This window comes from Neomonachus schauinslandi, chromosome 1 (genome assembly GCF_002201575.2).
Source record: "Neomonachus schauinslandi chromosome 1, ASM220157v2, whole genome shotgun sequence".
Lineage (NCBI taxonomy): Eukaryota > Metazoa > Chordata > Mammalia > Carnivora > Phocidae > Neomonachus > Neomonachus schauinslandi.
The window spans coordinates 81,611,441-81,633,054 of NC_058403.1; the positions used below are offsets into that span (position 1 = coordinate 81,611,441).

The 21,614-nt window shown below is 38.2% G+C and overlaps 1 protein-coding gene across 1 annotated transcript in view; it reads left to right on the plus strand.

Moving 5' to 3' along the window:
* Positions 1-21,614, plus strand: part of MCF2L2 (MCF.2 cell line derived transforming sequence-like 2) — a 236,007-nt gene that overhangs the window by 205,332 nt on the left and 9,061 nt on the right. Inside the window, exons 27-29 of the mRNA XM_044921376.1 lie at positions 392-405; positions 2,851-2,927; positions 20,313-20,410. Of these exons, the coding sequence (XP_044777311.1) occupies positions 392-405; positions 2,851-2,927; positions 20,313-20,410 (189 nt within the window). The remainder of the gene's footprint in view (positions 1-391; positions 406-2,850; positions 2,928-20,312; positions 20,411-21,614) is intronic.

Genomic DNA, 21,614 nt, shown 5'->3' on the forward strand with positions numbered 1-21,614 from the left:
TTTTTCCCATTCTGTGGACTGTCTTTTCATTTTCTTGATGATGTCTTTTGAAGCACAAAAGTTTTTAATTTTGATGAAGTCTAATTTATCTATTTTTTCTTTAGTTGCTTGTGTTTTGGTGTCATATCTAAGAAACCATTGCCTAATCCAAGATTTACACCTGTGTTCCCTTCCAAAAATTTAGTTTTAACTCTTTGATCCATTTTGAGTTAATTTTTGTATAAGGTGTGAATTAGGGATCTAAGTTTATTTTTCCACCTGTGTATATATATCCTGCTGTTCCTGAACCGTTTGTTAAAAAGACTATTCTATACTCCACTGAATGGTCTTGACACTTGTTAGGGACTCAAGTGCCATAACAATGTTTGTGTTCCCCTAAATTTCATGTTAGAACTTTACCCAATGGTATGAGAAAGTGAAGACTTAGGGAGGTAATTAGGAGTAGATGAAATTATAAGAGTTGAGCCATCATGAATAGGATTAATGCCCTTATAAGTGCCATGAGAGAACTTGCTTCCTCTGTCTACTCTCTGCTATGTGAGGATATAATGAGAAGTCATCAATCTGCAGCCCAGAAGAGGATCCTCACCAGAACTCAACCATGCTGGCACTGTGATCTCAGACTCCCAAGCCTCCAGAACTGTGAGAAATAGATTTCTGTTGTATATAAGCTGCCCAGTCTGTGGTACTTTGTTATAGCAGCCTGAACTAAGACAGCACCCTTGTTGAAAATCAGTTGGCCATAGATATAGAATTCTTGGTTGCCAGTCATTTTATTTAAGCATTTTGAATATGTCATGTACTGTTTTGTGGCCTCCATAGTTTCTGATAAGAAATCAACTATTAATCTTATTGAAAATGTCTTGGAGCGCCTGGGTGGCTCAGTCGGTTAAGTGTCCAACTCTTGATTTCCTCTCAGGTCATGATCTCAGGGTTGTGAGATCAATCTCTGCATTAGGCTCTGTGCTGGGCATGGAGCCTGCTTGGGATTCTCTCTCCCTTTCCCCCTGACCCTCCCCTCAGCATGTGTGTACTCACTCTCTCTCTAAAATATATATATATATATATATATTTTATATATATATATAAAGATCAGATATATATATATATGTAAAGATCAGAGATAAAATTTTTAAAAAATGTCTTGCATGTGACAAATTGCTTGTCTTGCTGCTTTCAGATTCTTTATGTTTTGACAGTTTGATTGATATGTCTTGGTGTAGACCTTTTTGAATTTATATTTGTTGGAGTTTGTAAATAGATCATTTGGATGTGGAGATTAGTATTTTTCATCAAATTTAGGAAGTCTTCAGCCACTGATTTCTTTAAGTATTCTTTCAGCCCCTTTGTTTCTGTCTTCTTCTGGAATTCCCATTCTGTGTATGTTGGTACGCTCGATGGAGTCCTACAGGTCTTTATGGCTCTGCAAATTCTTGTTCATTCTTTTTCTTTCTCTTCCTCAAACTGGTTAGTTTCAATTGACCTATATCTAAGTTTCCTGACTCTTTCTTGTGCCTGCTCAAATTTGCCTTTGAGCCACTCTAGTTTATTCTACTTTTCAACCCAGAATTTCTATTGGCCCTTTCAAATATAATTTCTCTCTCTTTTCTCAATTTGATGAGAGCGTGTTCTGATACCTTCCTTTAGTTCCTTTTTTATGGTTTCTTTTAATTCTTTGAACAGTTTTTAAATAGTTGATTTTAAAGTCTTGGTCTAAGAAGTCTAATTATCTTGGCTTCAGGGACAGTTTCTCTTGATTTTTTTTTTCTTTTTTCTATGTATGGGTCATGCTTTCTTGTTTCTTTACATGGCTTACAATGTTTCTGTTGAAAACTGGACATTTAATAACATAATGTGGTGATTTTAGAAATCAGAGTCTCCTCCATCTCCAGTGGGTTTTGTTGGTATTGTTTGTTGTTTTGTTATTGTTTGTTTAGTAATTTTTCCAGTCTTTGCCAGGAGCTCTGTGTGGATATTGAGATGCACTTTCAACAAACCTTCAACACACAGCCAAGCAGGTGACAATTCCGCCCTAGCCTTCACTTCCTGTTTGTGCAGAGCCCCAAGATATCTCCCCACCAGAGATGAGAGCATAAGGCCTTCACAGATTTGTCCTGAACATGCACACAGACTTGGGCATTTGTATATGGTCTTCTAGATTCTCAGGAATATTTGGGAGCTTTTCAAAGCCACTATGGACATCTCATTCCCAAGCTTTTCCTTTTAAACTTTCAATTAGCCTATTTTTGCCCCAGCTGTTATCCAGTGTCTCGGGCAGCCAAGAAGTTAAACAATTGCCTCTAGTAATTTTCTATAAATGCCCCTGAAGAAAAGGTTTTTCACACTGTGCTAGGTGTGAATAGGTCTAATAAAGACAGGCTTATAAGTAGGGTACTCCAAGGAACCCCCAAACAAGTCAAATAATGACAGTTCTCTGGGAATGAGACTTTGAATGAACTCTAACCCTGTTCTGCTCCCTCCTATGGCTGCTAGACTGCTAATTTTCACCATGATCTCTGGCTGTTGATTTCCAAGGCTGCCATCAACAAGGTTGGGAACAGAGCAGCTAAAACACCACAAAGCTCACTGTTCATACTAAGATTCAGCCATTTCTCTTGAATAAATGTTCTCCTAGTTACTGTAAGCCTTTGTTTAATTTCTAGTGTTCTGAAAATATTGTTTCTGACTATTTTTGCCAGTTTTTTTCTATGTTTTCATGGAGCAGAGAATTTTTTAAGGTTTTTTTTTTTTTTTTTTGCACCATTTTCACAGGTATCACTTGCTGTACTCCTTTTAATAATTAAGAATCATCTTTGAGTAGGCTTTGCCTTTTCACATTTGTTTTTTCAGTTGATCCTCATAGCAGCAGGGATATTTGGTAGGAAAATCCGCAAGCTGCATCAGTTGAATTCAGATATTTCCTTCAGGTAATGTTGTGAGGGCTGAGAAATGCTAGTCTCACATGGAAAATCGATCACCTATCATTTATACTGACAATGATTTGTGTGTTTGGTAAGGAAAGTTATGTAAATATGAAAAGATAAACTTTGTCCTCAGAGACTTATCAGGAATGCAACAATTTCACATTCTTTCTGTGTCTTCTCTGACCATCAGTTGGACAGGAGGATGCAAGGGTGGGTATGCATGACAAGATGAGGAAAAAGATAAACTAAGACTGTGACTGGAAAACCATCACATCAGTTTTCTGTCACAACAACCAAGTGATGTAAGTTCCTTACTTAAACTATTGGCCTTTGCCAAGAAATAATAACTACATTGTATAGTTTAATTTGTATAAAGGTAAGATGGGGGAAAACTATGATTTACTCTTGAACTATTAATACTGTGCTAAATATATGTTAAGGTAATTGACCATGAATGCTCTGGAGGCATATCACAGGAAGATGTAACAACCCCAGTAGAAAAAGTTACTTGTTTTCCCCAGAATCAACATTCTCATCACAAGATTGTTGTAGAAATCCTTACCATACTTTCGCAAAGGATGTTTTAGGGATAGCCTGCATTAGAATTACTTGAAGGGCTTGTTACAAATGTAGATATCTGGGTCCTACCTTAGAGCTGTGGAATTAAGGTAGTTAGGGTTAATGCCTTGGAATATGAATTTTAGCTTATTAAAGTTTCTGGACAGAGGCCTTAAAAGATTTTTTTTTAAGATTTTATTTATTTATTTGAGAGAGAGAGCGAGAGAGAGCAGGAGGAGGAGCAGAAGGAAAGGAATAAGCAGACTCTGCACTGGGCACAGAGCCCGATGCAGGGCTCAGTCCCAGGACCCTGAGATCATGACCTGAGCCGAAACCAAGAGTCGGATGCTTAACCAACTAAGCCACCCAGGCCACCCCAAACTATTATTTTTAAAACAGCTTTATTTATGTATAATTAACATAGTAAAGTGCACATATTTAAAGTATGCAATTTGATGTTTTGATACATGTATACACCTGTGAAACCATCACCACAATCAAGATAATGAACACATCTACCACCCCCAAAAGTTTCCAAATTCTCCTTTGTATTACCTTTCTTCTGCCCTTCCCTTATCCCCCACTGCCCAGGTGGTCATGGATCTTCTTTCTGTCACTATAGATAGTTTGAATTTTCTATCATTCCATAAAGAGAATCATACAGCATGTACTTTGTTTGGTCTGGTTTCTCTCGCTCAGCATAATTATCTTGAGATTCATTCATGTTGCTTTGTGTAAGAATAGCACATTCTTTTAAGTGAGGTATAGTATTCCATTGTTTGAATATAGCCCAATTTCTGTATCCATTTACCTGTTAATGAATATTTCCACTTTCTTGGATTATTATTCTCTTATGTTACGTTAGTCACCATACAATACATCATTAGTCTTTGATATAGTGATCCATGATTCATTGTTTTCGTATAACACCCAGTGCTCCATGCAGTACATGCCCTCCTTAATACCCATCACCAGGCTAACCCATCCCCCCACCCCCCTCCCCTCTAGAACCCTCAGTTTGTTTCTCGGAGTCCATAGTCTCTCATGGTTCGTCTCTCCTTCCGATTTCCCTCCCTTCATTTTTCCCTTCCTTCTCCTAATGTCCTCCATGCTATTCCTTATGTTCCACAAATTAGTGAAACCATATGATAATTGACTTTCTCTGTTTGTCTTGGGCTATTTTGAATAATGCTGCTATTAACGTTCAAGGATAAGTGTTCTTGTGGACATGTGTTTTTGTTTCTCATGGGTAATCACCGAGGAGTGTAATGGTTAGGCTATATGGCAGGTACATGTTTACCTTTTTAAGAAACTGCTATTTTCCGGGGCTCCTGGGTGGCTCAGTCGTTAAGCGTCTGCCTTCGGCTCAGGTCATGATCCCAGGGTCCTGGGATCAAGCCCCGCATCGGGCTGCCTGCTCAGCGGGAAGCCTGCTTCTCCCTCTCCCACTCCCCCTGCCTGTGTTCCCTCTTTCGCTGTGTCTCCCTCTGTCAAATAAATAAATAAAATCTTAAAAAAAAAAAAAAAAAAAAGAAACTGCTATTTTCCAAATTGGTAATATCATTTTTATTTCCACAGCAGCGCATGAGAGTTTCACTTGGCTCCACATTCCTCACCCAAACTTGGTGTTGTCAGTCTTTTACTTTTAAGCCAGCCTTATAATAGTTGTGGAATAGTATGTTATTGAGGTTTTAATTCGCTTTTTCCTAGTGACTAATGGTTAAGCATCTTTTCATGTGCTTCTTTGCTATCCATATATCTTTCGTCGGTCAAGTGTCCATTCAAATCTTTTGCTCATTGTTTTCTTATTATTAAGTTTTGAGAGGTTTATTTTTATATACCCTAGATAAAAATCCTTTGTTAGATTTATGCTTTGCAAATATTTTCTTTCAGTGTATGGCTTATCTTTTCATACTCTTAAGAGTATCTATTGGGGGAGCCATGCTGGCTCAGTCTCAGTGTCTTTCAGGATTGGTGAGTTCAAGCCCCATGTTGGGCATGGAGCCTACTTAATTTTTTTTTAAAAAGAGTGTCTTTTGAAAAACAGAAGATTTTAATTTTGATGAAATCCAAATTTTAAAAAATTATGGATTATATTTTCGGTGTGTGCCTAAGAAATCTTTGTCTAAAGTCACAAAGATTTTCTCTATAGTTTTATAGTTAGATCTCTAATCCATTTTGAGATTTTTGTTTGCTTGTTTTGGTATATGGTGTGAAATGTGGATCAAAGTTCAGTTTTTTGTTTATTAGTGTCCTGTTATTCCATTACCATTTCTCCAATTGACTATTTATATAAGTGCATCAATTTCTGGATGCTCTATTCTGTTCCATTGACCTATTTGTCTATCCTGACATCAATACCTTACTATCTTGATTACTGTAGCTTTATAATAAGACTTAAAATAAAATCCTTCAACTTTGCTCTTCCTTTTTTTTTTTTTTAAAGATTTTATTTATTTATTTGAGACAGAGAGAATGAGAGACAGAGAGCATGAGAGGGAGGAGGGTCAGAGGGAGAAGCAGACTCCCTGCCGAGCAGGGAGCCCGATGCGGGACTCGATCCCGGGACTCCAGGATCATGACCTGAGCCGAAGGCAGTCGCTTAACCAACTGAGCCACCCAGGTGCCCTTTGCTCTTCCTTTTTAAAAAAATTTTTATTTACATTCCAGTTAGTTAACATACAGTGTAATATTAGTTTCAGGTGTACAATATAGTGATTCAACACTTACATGCAACACCTCGTGCTCATCACCACAAGTGCACTCCTTAATCCCCATCACCTATTTAACCCATTTTCCCCCACTTCCCCTTTGGTAGCCATCACTTTGTTCTCTGTAGTTAAGAGTCTCTTTCTTGGTTTGCCCCGCCCCCACCTTTTTCCTCTTTGCTCATTTGTTTTGTTTCTTAAATTCCACATATGAGTGAAATTCCATATATGAGTGAAGTTATATGACAAATTATATTTGTCTTTCTCTGATTAACTTATTTCCCTTAGCATTATACTCTCTAGCTCCATCCATGTCCTTGCAAATGGCAAGATTTTATTCTTTTTTATGGCTGACTAATATTCCATTGTGTATATATACTACCTCCTCTTTATCCATTCATCAGTTGATGGACATTTGGGCTCTCTCCATAGTGTGACTATTGTTGATAATGCTGCTGTAAACATCGGGGTGCATGTACCCCTTCCAATCTGTATTTTTGTATCCTTTGGGTAAATACCTAGTAGTGCAATTTGTGAGTCATAGGGTGGTTCTATTTTTAATTTTCTAAGGAACCTGCATACTGTTTTCCAGAATGGCTGCACCAGTTTGCATTCCCATCAATAGTGCAAGAGGGTTCCCCTTTCTCCACATCCTCGCCAACACCTGCTGTTTATTGTGTTGTTGATTTTAGCCATTCTGACAGCTGTGAGGTGGTATCTCACTGTAGTTTTGATTTGCATTTCCCCGATGATGAGTGATGTTGAGCATCTTTTCATGTGTCTGTTGGCCATGAGATGTCTTCTTTGGAAAAAATGTCTATTCTTGTCTTCTGCCCATTTTTTTATTGTTTTTTGGGTGTTCAGTTTTAGAAGTTCTTTATGTATTTTGGATATTAACTCTTTATCAGATGTGTCATTTACAAATATTTTCTCCCATTCCGTAGGTTGCCTTTTAGTTTTGTTGGTTGTTCCTTTGCTGTGTAGAGGCTTTTTATTTTGATGTAGTTGCCATAGTTTATTCTTGCTTTTGTTTCCCTTGCTTCAAGGAACATATGTAGAAAGAAGTTGCTGTGGCTGATGTCAAAGAAGTTACTGCCTGTGCTCTCTTCTAGGATTTTTATGGTTTCAGGTCTCACATTTAAGTCCTTAATCCATTTTGAGTTTATTTTTGTGTATGGTATAAGAAAGTGGTCCAGTTTCATTCTTTTGCATGTTGCTGTCAGTTTCCCCAACACCATTTGGTGATGAGACAGTCTTTCTCATTGGATATTCTTACCTGCTTTGTCAAAGATTAATTGACAATATATTTGTGTGTTCATTTCTGGGTTTCTGTTTTGTTCTATTGATCTATGTGTCTATTTTTGTGCCAGGACCAAATTGTTTTGATTACTACAGCTTTGTAATATAACTTGAAGTCTGGAAGTGTGATGTTTCCAGTTTTGCTTTTCTTTTTCAAGATTGCTTGGGCTATTCAGCATCTTTTGTGGTTCCATACAAAATTTTAGAATTGTTTTTTCTAGCTCTGAAAAATGCTGGTGGTATTTTGATAGGGATTGCATTAAGTGTGTAGATTGCTTTGGGTAGTATGGACATTTTAACCATATTTGTGCTTCCAATCCACGAGCATGGAATGTCTTTCCATTTATTTGTGTCATCTTCCATTTCTTTCATCAGTGTTTTACAGTTTTCAGAGTATAGGTCTTTCACCTCTTGGTGGTTTTGGTGCAATTGTAAATGGCATTGATTCCTTGATTCCTCTTTCTGCTGCTTCATTATTGGTGTATAGAAATGCCACACAGCAACTTCTTGCTAGACATGTCTCCAAAGGCAAAGGAAAGAAAAGCAAAAATGAACTATTGGGACTTCATCAAGATAAAAAGCTTTTGCACAGCAATGGAAATAGTCAACGAAACTAAAAGGGAACCTACAGAATGGGAGAAAATATTTGCAAATGACATATCTGACAAGGGGCTAGCATCTAAAATCTATAAAGAACTTACCTAACACAACACCCAAAAATAACAAAAAATCCAGTTAAGAAATGGGCAGAAGACATTTCTCCAAAGAAGACATCCAAATAGCCAACAGACACATGAAAAAATGCTCAACATCACTCGGCATCACGGAAATCCAAATCAAAACCACAATGAGATACCACCTCACACCAGTCAGAATGGCTAAAATTAACATCAGGAAACAACAGGTGTTGGTAAGGATACAGAGAAAGGGGAACCCTCTTATGCTGTTGGTGGGAATGCAAGCTGGTGCAGCCACTCTGGAAAATAGTATGGAGGTTCCTCAAAAAGTTGAAAATAGAGCTACCCTATGACCTAGCAATTGCACTGCTAGGTGTTTACCCAAAGGATACAAACATAGTGACCCAAAGGGCACCTGCATCCCAATGTTTATAGAAGCAATGTCCACAATAGCCAAACTGTGGAAAGAGCCGAGATGTCCTTCAACAGATGAAAGGATAAAGAAGTTATGGTATATGTATACATATACATATTATGGAATATATATATTATATATATATTATATATATATTCCATAATATATATATTATGGAATATTACTCAGCCATCAGAAAGGATGAATACTTACCATTTGCATCGACATGGATGGAACTTGAGGGTATTATGCTAAATGAAATAAGTAGCTAGAGAAAGACAATTATCATATGGTTTCACTCATATGTGGAATGTAAGAAACAGTGCAGAGGACCATAAGGGAAAGGAGGGAAAACTGAATGGGAAGAAATGAGAGAGGAAGACAAACCATGAGAGACTCTTAACTATGGGAAACAAACTGAGGGTTGATGAAGAGGAGGTGGGTTGGGGGGTGGGGTAATTGGGTGATGGGCATTAAGGAGGGCACGTGATGTGATGAGCACTGGGTGTTATACGAAACTGATAAGTTGTTGAACACTACATCTGAAACTAATGATGTAATATGTGTTGGCTAATTGAATTTAAATTTTAAAAAAGAGAGAAAAAGGGAAAAAAAAAGAAATGCAACAGACTTCCATACATTGATTTTGTATTCTGTGACTTTACTGAATTCATTTATTAGTTTCTAGCATTTTTTTGGTGGAGGCTTTATGTTTTCTATATATATAGTATCATGTCATCTATAAATAGTGAAAGTTTGACTTCTTTCTTGCCTATTTGGATGACTTTTACTTCTTTCTGTTGTCTGATTGCTGTAGCTAGGACTTCCAGTACTAGTTTGAATAAAAGTGGTGAGAGTGGACATCCCTGTCTTGTTCCTGACTGTAGAAGAAAAGCTCTCAATTTTTCCCCATTTAGGATGATATTAGCTGTGGGTTTTTCACAAATGGTCTTTATTTATTTAAAGGATTTTATTTATTTATTTGACAGAGAGAGACACAGCGAGAGAGGGAACACAAGCAGGGGGAGTGGGAGAGGGAGAAGCAGGCTTCCCGCTGAGCAGGGAGCCCGATGCGGGGCTCGATCCCAGGAGCTGGGATCATGAGCTGAGCTGAAGGCAGACGCTTAACGACTGAGCCACCCAGGCGCCCCGCATATGGCCTTTATTATGTTGAGGTATGTTCCCTTTATCCCTGCTTTGTTAAGGGTTTTTATCATGAATGAATGTTGTACTTTGTCAAATGCTTTTTCTGCATCCATTGGACTGATCATATGGTTCTTATCCTTTCTTTTATTAAGGTGATATATCATGTTGATTGACTTGTGAATACTGTACCACCCTTGCAACCCAGGAATAAATCCCACTTTATCATGGTGAATGATTCTTTTAATGTATTGTTAGATTTGGTTTGCTAATATTTTGTTGAGGATCTTTGCATCTATGCTCATCAGAGATATTGGTCTGTAGTTCTCTTTTGTATGTGTGTGTGGTATCTTTATCTGGTTTTAGTATCAGGGTAATGCTGGCCTCATAGAATGAATTGGGAAGCTTTCCTTCCTCTTTTATTTTTTGGAATAGTTTGAGAAGAATTTGTATTAACTCTTCTTTAAATGTTTGGAGAATTCTACAGATAGCTGTCAAGCTATCTGGTCCTGGACTTTTTTTGTTAGGAGTTTTTGATTACTGATTCAATTTCTTTGCTGATTATTGGTCTGTTCAAGTTTTCTATTTCTTCCTATTTCAGTTTTGGTCATTTATGTGTTTCTAGAAATTTAGCCATTTCTTGTAGGTAGTCCAATTTGTTGGCATATAGTTTTTCATAATATTCTCTTATAATTGTTTGTATTCTGTGGTATTGGTTGTTATTTCTCCTCTTTCATTTGTGATTTTATATATTTGGGTCCTTTCTCTTTTCTCTTGGTAAGTCTGGCTAGAGGTTTATCAGTTTTATTAATTTTTTCAAAGAACCAGCTCCTGGTTTCATTGATCTGTTTTTTTAGTTTCTATACCATTTATTTCTGCTCTAATCTTTATTATTTCCTTCTTTCTGCTGGCTTTAGGCTTCATTTGTTGTTCTTTTTCTAGCTCCTTTAGGTGTAAGATTAGGTTGTTTATTTGAGATTTTTCTTGCTTCTTGAGGTAGGCCTGTATTGCTATTACTTCCCTCTTAGGACCGCTTTTGCTGTACCCCAAAGTGCTGGACTGTTGTGTTTTCATTTTCATTTGTCTCCATGTATTTTTTTTTAAATTTCTTCTTTGATTTCCTGGTGGACTCACTCATTGTTTAGTGGTATGTTGTTTAACCTGTGTGTATTTGTAGTCTTTCCAGATTTTTTCTGTGGTTGACTTCTAGGTTCACAGCATTGTGATCAGAAAAGGTGTATGGTATGACTTCAATCTTTTTGCATTTGTTGAAGCCTGTTTGTGACCTAATATGTGATCTATTCTGGAGAATGTTCTATGTGCACTTAGAAAGAATGTATAGTCTGCTGTTTTAGGATGGAATGTTTTGAATATATTTGTTAAGTCCACCTGGTCCAGTGTGTCATTCAAAGCCATTGTTTATTTGTTGATTTTCTGTTTAAATGATCTGTCCATTGATGTAAGTGGGGTGTTAATGTCTCCTACTATTGTTGCATTATTATTGATTATTTCCTTTATGTTTGTTGTTGTTTTATATATTTGGGTGTTCCCATGATGGGTGCATAAATATTTATAATTGTTTTATCTTCTTCTTGGATTGTCCCCTTTATTATTATATAGTGCCTCTCTTTGTCTCTTGTTACAGTCTTTGTTGTTTTTTTTTTTTTAAGATTTTATTTATTATTTGACAGAGAGAGAATGAGAGAGAGAGAGCACATGAGAGGGGGGGAGGGTCAGAGGGAGAAGCAGACTCCCCCGACGCAGGGAGCCCGACGCAGACTCGATCCCGGAACTCCGGGATCATGACCTGAGCCGAAGGCAGTCGCTCAACCGACTGAGCCACCCAGGCGCCCCAGTCTTTGTTTTAAAGTCCAGTTTGTCCAGGTCACCCAGGTGGCTCACTTGGTTAAGCACCTGACTCTTGATCTCAGCTCAGATCTTGATCTTAGGGTCGTGAGTTCAAGGCCTGCATTGGGCTCCACACTGGGCATGGAGCCTACTTAAAAAACAAATAAAGTACAGTTTGTCCAATATAAGTATTGCTACTCCAGATTTCTTTTGACATCCATTTGCATGATACATGTTTTTCCAACCCCTCACTTTCAATCTGCATGTGTCTTTAGGTCTAAAATGAGTCTCTTGTAGGCAACATATAGATAGGTCTTTTTTTTTTAAATCCATTCTGACACCCTGTGTCTTTTGATTGGAGCATTTAGTCCATTTACATTCACAGTAATTATTGATAGATACGTATTTATTGCCATTTTATTGCTTGTTTTGTGGTTGTTTCTGGAGTTTTTCTCTGATGCTTGCATATCTTTCTGTCTTTCATGTTTTGCTGATTTTCTTTAGTGATATATTTGGATTTATTTCTCTTTATTCTTTGCATGTTTATTAGTGTTTTTTTTTATATATGGTGACCATTAGGTTTGTATGTAACCTCTTTGCAAATAGCAGTCTATATTAAGTTGATGGTTGTTCAAGTTTGAACCCATTCTTCTCTCCCACCCATGTTTTAGGCATATGTTATTATATTTTATATCCTTTTTTGTGTGTGAGTTCCTTGACTGATTTTTACAGAAATAGTCGTTTTGGGGTGCCTGGGTGGCTCAGTCGTTAAGCATCTGCCTTCGGCTCAGGTCATGATCCCAGAGTCCTGGGATCGAGCCCTGCATCGGGCTCCCTGCTCAGCAGGAAGCCTGCTTCTCCCTTCCCACTCCCCCTGCTTGTGTTCCCTCTCTTGCTGTGTCTCTCTCTGTCAAATAAATAAAATCTTAAAAAAAAAAAAAAAGAAATATTCGTTTTTACTGATTTTGTGTTTCCTGGCTTTATATTGTCACTTTTTGTCTCTCCTTTCCACTTAAAGGTTCCCCTTTAATATTTCTTGCAGGGTTGGTTTAGTGGTCACAAACTCCTTTAGTTTTTGTTTGTATAGGAAACTCTTTATCTCTCCTTCTATTATGAATACTAGCCTTGCTGGATAGAATATTCTTGGCTGCAGATTTTCCCCTTTTAGCACTTTGAATATATCATGCCACTTCCTTCTGGCATGCCAAGTTTCTGTTGAAAAATGTCCAGCTAGCCTTATGGGTTTTTCCTTATAAATTAATGACTTCTTTTGCTGCTTTTAAGATTTTTCCTTTATCACTATATTTTGCAAATTTAATTACCATATGTCTTGGTGTTGGCCTGCTTTTGTTGATTTTAATGGGAGTTCTCTGTGTCTCCTCAATCTGGATGTCTGTTCCCTTCCCCAGATTAGGTTAAGTTTTCAGCTATTATTTCTTCAAATAAATTTTCTGCCCCCTTTCTTCTCTCTTCTTCTTCTGGGACTCCTATAATATTAATGTTCTTACATTTGATGGAGTCACTAAGTTCCCTAAGTCTATTCTCATTTTGCATAAGTTTTTTTCCTCTCATTTGTTCATCTTCCTTGCTTTCCATTAGTTTGTCTTCTAGCTCATTAGTTCATTTCTCTGCTTCTTTCAGCCTGCTTTCGTTGCATCAAGCATGTTTCTAATCTCATTTATTGCACTCTTCATCTCTGATTGATTCTTTCTTAGCTCTTTCATCTCTGTGGTAAGGGTCTCACTGATGTCTTCTATTCTTTTCTCAAGCCCAGTGAGTATCCTTATGATCATTTCTTTAAGTTTTCTATCAGGCATGTTACCTATATCTGTTTAGCTTAGATCTCTGGCCATGGCCTTATCTTATTCTTTCATTTGGGATGAATTCCTCCATCTTGGCATTTTGTCTAGGTGCTCTGTCTTCTTCTCTATGTTAGAAAAACCAGTTATATCTTTTGCTTCTGAAAATAATGGCCTTATAAAGAAGAGGTCATGTAGTGCCCTGGGCCTGGTGCTTCAGGTAGTGTCTTCAGTGTGTGCTGAATGCACTCTGCTATTGTGTTCTGGCTGCTCTATCCTTCAGGCCAGTCATCTACAGAGGCTCTCCTTGCCTGCTGTGAGCAGTGTTTGGTCCCTGGCCTGAATGTAGCAAGTGTTAACTAAGTGTGCTCTGGTCTGCTTGTGAAATGAGACCTGTCACCACCTCCACCAGAACTAAGGCCCTGCAAAACTCTCTGATTGGGAGACGTGGTGTGGGCAAGGGTTTGTACTGGTCTTCTGGGAGAGGGGCCCAGCAAGTTGGGACTGAGGCAAGTGTGCCTGAGAAGAGTAGTTCCATCGGAGTGCAGGGGTTGGGGCTTGGTGTAAGCAAGTTAGGCAGCCAGTGTTGGAATTGCTTCCTGCAGGTGGTTCTGTTTATGCTGAGGGGCAGAGGAGGGAAATGACACCAACTATCTCCTTTGTTCCCAGAGAGGTATCTCCATGAATGTTGCCTCTCAGGAACACACTCCAAGAAGAGCAAATAATCTCCCCACTGTGTGCCCCAGGCACTCTTCAGATCATTGCTGTCATGCTGTATGGTCCGGTGTTGTTTGCCTGCCTTCTCTCCAGGAGCAGCTCAGTGCCCTCCAGGCTCTATCCCAGACAAGCCTGCTGATCTTTAAAATTGCAGGCTTTAAGCCCTGCTGGTTGCAAGAACTCATGAAAATTCAGCCCCTCTCATTTTCCAAGCCAGTGGCTATGGGAAAATGTTCTCCTTGTGCATTCCCCTTGTGTTCCTCTCTCTCACACCCTTCTCTTCGATCATGACTCCCTTCCCCCTGCAGCAGCTGTGATCTGTTTCTCCCCTAAGCCACATCTCTGCACTTTCTTTTTTGATGTGGCCATTTCTCTCCCTTTAGTTGTGGAGTTTGTTCTGTCAGTTGTCAGGTCAATTTCTGGAGTATTTAGGGTGATTTGACAGTTATCTAGCTGTATTTGTGGGGTGAGGTGAGCCTAGGGTCCTCCTACTCCACCTCCATCTGCTGTTCTTCCTTTTTAAAGTTGTTTTGGCTATTCTACATCCTTAACATTTCTGTATGTATTTTAGAATCAGCTTTTCAATTTCTACAAAAAAGCTTGCTGAGATTTTGCTTGGTATTGTGTAAAATCTATAGATCACCTTGGTAAGAAAGGGCATCTTACCAAAATTGTTCCTAATTGACGATTTAGATTTTAACTGAATCACCCTACCCTGCTCTGCCTCACACAAAAAAAAGACATGTGTTTGTTATGAGGACATGACATTTATTCAGTTAATAATTCAGAAATACATTATCAAGCCCTTCTCAAGTCCTAGCACTCTGCTCCCTAGGTTGTGACAGGAATGTAAAATCTAGAGAAGAAGCAGAACCCCACATAGAATATTCTCCAGAACAGATCACATGATAGGCCAAAAAACAAGTCTCAATGAATTTAAGAAGATTGAAATCATATCAAGCATCTTTCCAACCACAGCAATATGAAACTAAAAACCCAAGTGGTGCCTGGGTGGCTTAGTCAGTTAAGCATCCAACTCTTAATCTCACTCAGGTCATGATCTCAGGGTTGTAAGATTGAGCCCTGCATTGGGCTCCATGCTGGGTGTGGAGCCTGCTTGGGATTCTCTCTCTCCTCTTCCTCTGCCCCTCCCCTCCAAAAAAATCAGTTACAGGAAGGACACCTGGCTGGCTAGTCAGTAGAGCATGCAAGTCTTGATCTCAGGGTTGTAAGTTGGAGCCCCATGTGCAGTGTAGAGATTACCTAAAAATGAAAAAAATTGGGTGCCTGGGTGGCTCAGTTGGTTAAGCGTCCAACTCTTGGTTTTGGCTCAGGTCATGATCTTGGGGTCATGAGATCTAGCCCCACATTGGGCTCCATGATAGATGTGGAGCCTGCTTGAGATTCTCTCTCTGGCCTCCCCATCTCCCAGCTCATGCATGTGTGCATGCACTCTCTCTCAAAAAAAAATTAAAAAATAATAAATAAAAATCTTTAAAAGTCAGTTTCAGGAAAAAACTAGAAGAAACACAAAAACATGGAAGCTAAACAACATTTTTCTATAAACAACCAATGGGTCAATGGAGAAATCATAGTGAAAATGAAAAAAATACCTGCAGGCAAATGAAAATGGAAACACTACAGTTCAAAATCTTTGCAACACAGCTAAAGCTCTTTTAAGAGAGAAGTTTATAGTGATACAGATGTACCTCAAGAAAGAAGAAAAATCTCAAATGAACAATTTAACCTCACACATAAAGGTACTAGAGGGCACCTGGGTAGCTCAGTTGGTTAAGCATCCCACTCTTGGTTTCAGCTCAGGTCATGATCTCAGGGTCACGAGATTGAGCCCTGTGTGGGGCTCCATACTCAATACAGAGTCTGCTTGTCCCTCTTCCTCCCCCTCTGCTCCTGCTCCCACTTGTGCATGCATGTGCTGTCTCTCTAAATGAGTAAATAAAATCTTAAAAAAAAAGGAACTAGAAAAATAAAATAAAACCTGAAGTTAGTAGAAGGAAGGAGGTAATACAGATCAGACTGGAAATAAATGAAATAGAGACTAAAAAAATAGAAAGGATCAGTAAAACTAAGAGTTGGCTCTTTGAAAAGTTAAACAAAACTGATAAACCTTTAGCTAGGCTCATCAAGAGAAAAAGAGAGAGGACTCCAATAAAATCAGAAATGAAAGAGAAGTTACAAGTGACACCAGAGAAATACAAAGGATTATAAAAATTATGAAAAATTATATGCCAACAAACTGGACAACCTAGAAGAAATGGATAAATTCCTAGAAACGTACTATCTTCCAAGGCTGAATCAGGAAGAAATAGAATTTCTGAACAGACCAATTACTAGTAACAAAATTGAATCAGTACTTAAAAAAACTCCCAAAAAACAAAAGTCCAGGACCAGACGGCTTCACAGGTGAATTCCACCAAACATTTAAAAAAGAGCTAACGCCTATTCTTCTCAAACTATTCCAAAAAACAGAAGAGGAAGGAATGCTTCCAAATTCATGCTATGAGGCCAGTATTACTCTGATACCAAACCCAAAGATACTATAAAAAAAGAAAATGACAAACCAATATCCCTGATGAGCATAGATGCAAAAATCCTCAACAAAATATTAGCAAACTGAATTCAAAAATACATTAAAAGGGTCATTCATCACAATCAAGTGGAATTTATTCCAGGGATACAAAGATGGTTTAATATATGCAAATCAATGTGATACATCATATTAACAAAATGAAGGATAAACATCATACAGTCATCTCAATAGATGCAGAAAAAACATTTGACAATATTCAACATCCATTTATGATAAAAATCTCTCAACAAAGTATACTTAGAGGAAACATACTTCAACATAATAAAGGCCATATATGAAAAACCCACAGTTAACCTCATACTCAACAGTGAAAAACTGAGAGCCTTTCCTCTAAGATCAGGAAAAAGACAAGGATGTCCACTCTCACCACTTTTAATCAACATAATACTGGAGTTCCTAGTCATCAGGCAAGAAAAAGAAATTAAAGGCATTCAATTTGGCAAGCAAGAAGTAAAATTTTCACTGTTTGCAGATGACATGATACTATATATAGGAAACTCTAAAGACTCCACCCCCCCCCAAAAAAAAACTATTAGAACTAATAAATGAATTCAGTAAAGTTGCAGGATACAAAATCAACATACAGAAATCTCTTGTGTTTCTATACACTACTAATGAGATAGCAAAAAGAGAAATTAAGAAAATAGTCCCATTTACAATTGCATCAAAAAGAATGTAATATCTAGGGATAAATTTAACCAGAGATGAAAGACCTGTACTTTGAAAATTGTAAGATGAAAGAAATCAGAGATGACACAAATAAATGGAAAAATATATGAAGTTTATGGATTGGAAGAACAAATATTGTTAAAATGTCCATACTACCCAAACCAACCTATAGATTTAATGCAATCCCTATCAAAATATCAATAGCATTTTTCACAGAACTAGAACAAATGATCCTAAAATTTGTATTGAACCACAAAAGGCCCCCAAATAGCCAAAGCAATACCGAGAAAAAAGAACAAAGTTGGAGCTATCACAATTCCAGATTTCAAGATTTACTACAAAGCTATAGTAATCGAAACAATATGGTACTGGCACAAAATAGACACAGATCAATGGAACACGATTGATAGCCCAGAAATAAATCCATGCTTATATAGTTAATTAATCTATAACAAAGGAGGCAAGAATACATAATGGGGAAAAGACAGTACCTTCCATAAATGTTGTTGGGAAAATTGGACAGCTACGTGCAAAAGAATGAAACTGGACCACTTTCTTATACCATACACATAATAAATTCAAAGTGGATTAAAGACTTAAGTATAAGACCCAAAACCACAAAATTCCTAAAAAATAACATAGGCAGTAATCTCTTGGAAATCAGCCTTAGCAATATTTTTCTGGGCAGGTCTCCCCAGGCAAAGGAAGCAAGAGCAAAAATATAAACTATTGGGACTACATCAAACTAAAAAGGTTTTACACAGCAAAGGAAGCCATCAGCAAACCAAAAAAGGCAACCTATTGAATGGGAGAAAACATTTGCAAATGATATATCCAATAAAGCATTACTATCCAAAATATATAAAGAACTCATACAGCTCAATGCCAAAAAACCCCAATCTGATTAAAAAATGAACAGAGGACCCGAACAGACATTTTTCCAAAGAAGACATACAGATGGCCAACAGACACATGAAAAGATGCTCAACATCACTGATCATCAGGGAAATGCAAGTCAATACCACAATGAGATACCACCTCACGCCAGTCAGAATGGCTAGCATCAAAAAGACAAGAGATAACAAATGTTGCTGAGAACGTGGAGAAAAGGGAACCCTTGAGCATAGTGGGGATATTAACTGGTGCAGCCATTATGGAAAACAGTACAGAGATTCCTCAAAAAACTAAAAATAAAAGTGCCATACTATTCAGTAATTCCACTTCTGGGTATTTACCCAAAGAAAATGAAAACACTAATTCAAAAAGATATAATGCACCCTTTTGTTTAATGTAGCATTATTTATAATAGCCAAGATATGAAAGCAACCTAAGTGTCCATAGATAGATGAGTAAATAAAGAAGATGTGGTATATGAACACAATGGAATACTACTTAGCCATAAAAAAGAATGAAGTCTGGCCATTTGCAACAACATGGGATGGACCTAGAGGGTATTATGCTGAGTGAAATAAGTCAAAGAAAGACAAATATTCTATTATTTCACTTACATATGGAATCTAAAAAAGCAACGAACCAATCAAAAATAACAAAAATGAAATAACTGATAAATATAAACTGATAAATATAGAGAACAAACTAGTGGTTGCCAGGGTGTGGCGGGTGGGAAATGGGGATTATAGGTGAAGGGGATTAAGAGGTGCAAACTTCCAGTTAGAAAATAAGTGAGTCAGTGGATTGAAAAGTACAAAAAAATAAGCAGAAACAGATCCTAGCTTGTAGATAAAAAGAAAAGCCCTACTGAACTCAAAGACAGGCCCAGAGGCATTGTCCAGCACCTTCCTTTTACAGACTGGCAAACAGAGGGTCAATTTCACACAAATTTTAGGCAGCAGACCAGAGCAGGGCCTTGGGCTGGTCCCTGAGAGGAGGTGAGACTTCCCAGACAGAACATAGAAGCATCAGGCAACGGGGGGAGGAGGTTTCAGGATCAGGAATATCAGGACCTTATGTCTGTCTAGCATTTTTCAAAGCTCTGACACATACCAGATTATCATCCCGGTCCACTCCTATACCACCTTTAACCCTTGGAATTGCTGAGCATAATAACCTTGTACGCTCTGGGCAAGGCACTCACACTCTGCAGAGTACTCTATCACAGCATCTAACAGGCTATATTATAATTTTATGATGTGTTTACATTTTTCTCCCCACTAGACCATGAATTCCTCTAGAGCATGAAGGTTGTCTTAGTGGTTTTAGCTTCCTTTTGGCCTCATATTAGACAAGAGCCTGGCACTCATAGGTGCTCAGTAAATGTTTAGTGAATAAACAAATAAAAGAACTCATTGAATAATCACATCAGGCTGGCAAACTACTCTGCAAGCAGAGTCAGGGGTGCTGAGGTTTAGCTCAGGACACATCTCATTCATCTCAGACCTCCAGCGCCTAGCAAGTGTTTATTTGTTGAACTAGACTAACCCAAAAGAGTTACTATTAATAGTTGGCATTTCAGGACAGGGAAGAGGGAAGGCGGGAGCTAGAGTGAGCCAATGAAACAGCTTATGAGAGGATGAAAGGGCATTCCTCTTCCTCACCTCTCCCACTTTAAGACTTGTACCCAGGGGCGCCTGGCTGGCTCAGTCAGTAGAACACACAACTCTTGACCTCAGGGTTGTGAGTTCAGGCCCCACATTGGATGTACAGATTACCTAAGAATAAAATTTTAAGGAAAAAAAAAAAAAGACTTGCAGCCAGTTAGATGTTAACTGTATAATTCAGCAAATGGTGTCCACTGAACATTTCCTTGTTGAATATCATGCACAGAGCCGGGCCAGGTCTTAGACTAAAGTGAAGGAGGAAGATAAAGCAGATCCTTGAGACTTCAGGAGAACCTGGGTGAGCCAGCACTACTCTACCTGGTATAGGGAGGAATGCATGTGCCATTCTTTCCTATGGTTCAATGTTCATGTATATTTCTCTAAAGCAAAGACATTGGAGTGGAATTTGTACCCTGGATTGAAAATATGGAAAGAGCTACCAGCAGTAAGGAAGACCCAGTCCCCAGCATACATGGGATTAAAGGTAGGATCCAGTGGGAGAGTGGGATACCAATGGGTGATACCAGCTGCTGAGAAGCTAGAGAAGACATTGCCTTAGTCTCAGCCTTTCCTGAATTATGTGAGTGAGAAGAAAGATATAATATCAGTTTTCTGCTATTCATTTGTGTAGATTTAACTAGGCTTGAATTAAAATGAAGGGCAAATGTTTCACATTGAAAGTGACTCCCTCTTTGGAAAAGCTGTCCTCTTAAGGAAATGGTTGTGGGATAAGAGCATTGCCAGAATGTCTGTGCTTGGGAATAAAAACACCAGCTTGTGGCAACTTTATTTCTTGCTCTATCCAAGATTTATGGATTTCACCTCCTCTCCAAACTTCCCATGGAAAGACTAGGAGCACTTGATCCAGGTGCTTCCCCATAAGACTTCAGCCCTGACTTCTTTGTGGGTCAGTTTTCTGGTGGCCAGAATTTGGTATGGGATCACAAAGAAAAACAAGTGTGGAAGCTTTTTTTACTTTATATTTTAATGACATAATAGGTTATGGTTTATGGGGTTCCAAATGTGCTCCTTTTGTCGTCATCTTGTCTTTCCCTGCCTGTTTAAATTGGAGATAACCTTTTCCAAAAGACCTTCTGCTTTATGCTTTTATCACTGCCCATAATCAAAGTCTTGGGAATTCAGTATTTGAGATTTTGGTTTTGGACTATTATGTAATTAATTTGATGGGACATGAAGTATGTATTCAGGCCTACAATTTATTTAGAAAAGGCCTCTGGAAGGAATTTTAGTTCAAAACACATTTATTGAGTGTCTACAAAGTACAAAAGTCATTGAAGAAACATACACAGATCCCACACCCCCACTCAGGGGCAAAGCTAACTTATGTTTCTTGGTCAGACTTCTAGACGTTTGGATGCTAATGAGCATGAAATGGCAAATTAACAGGAAGATGGTCACATAATAAGTAACTGGATGTGCAGTCTTGGTCAACAAATATTAATGGCAATGCCATTTAATAAAGCAGTGATTGTCAGGGCACCTGGGTGGCTTAGTCAGTTAAGTTTCTGACTCTTGATTTCGGTTCAGGTCATAATCTCAGGGTTATGAGATCGAGCCCTGCATTGGGCTCCATGCTGGGTGTGGAGTCTGCTTGGGATTCTCTCCCTCTGCCCCTCCCCTCTCTAAAATAAATAAATAAATAAAAATAAAACAGTGATCTTCAATTA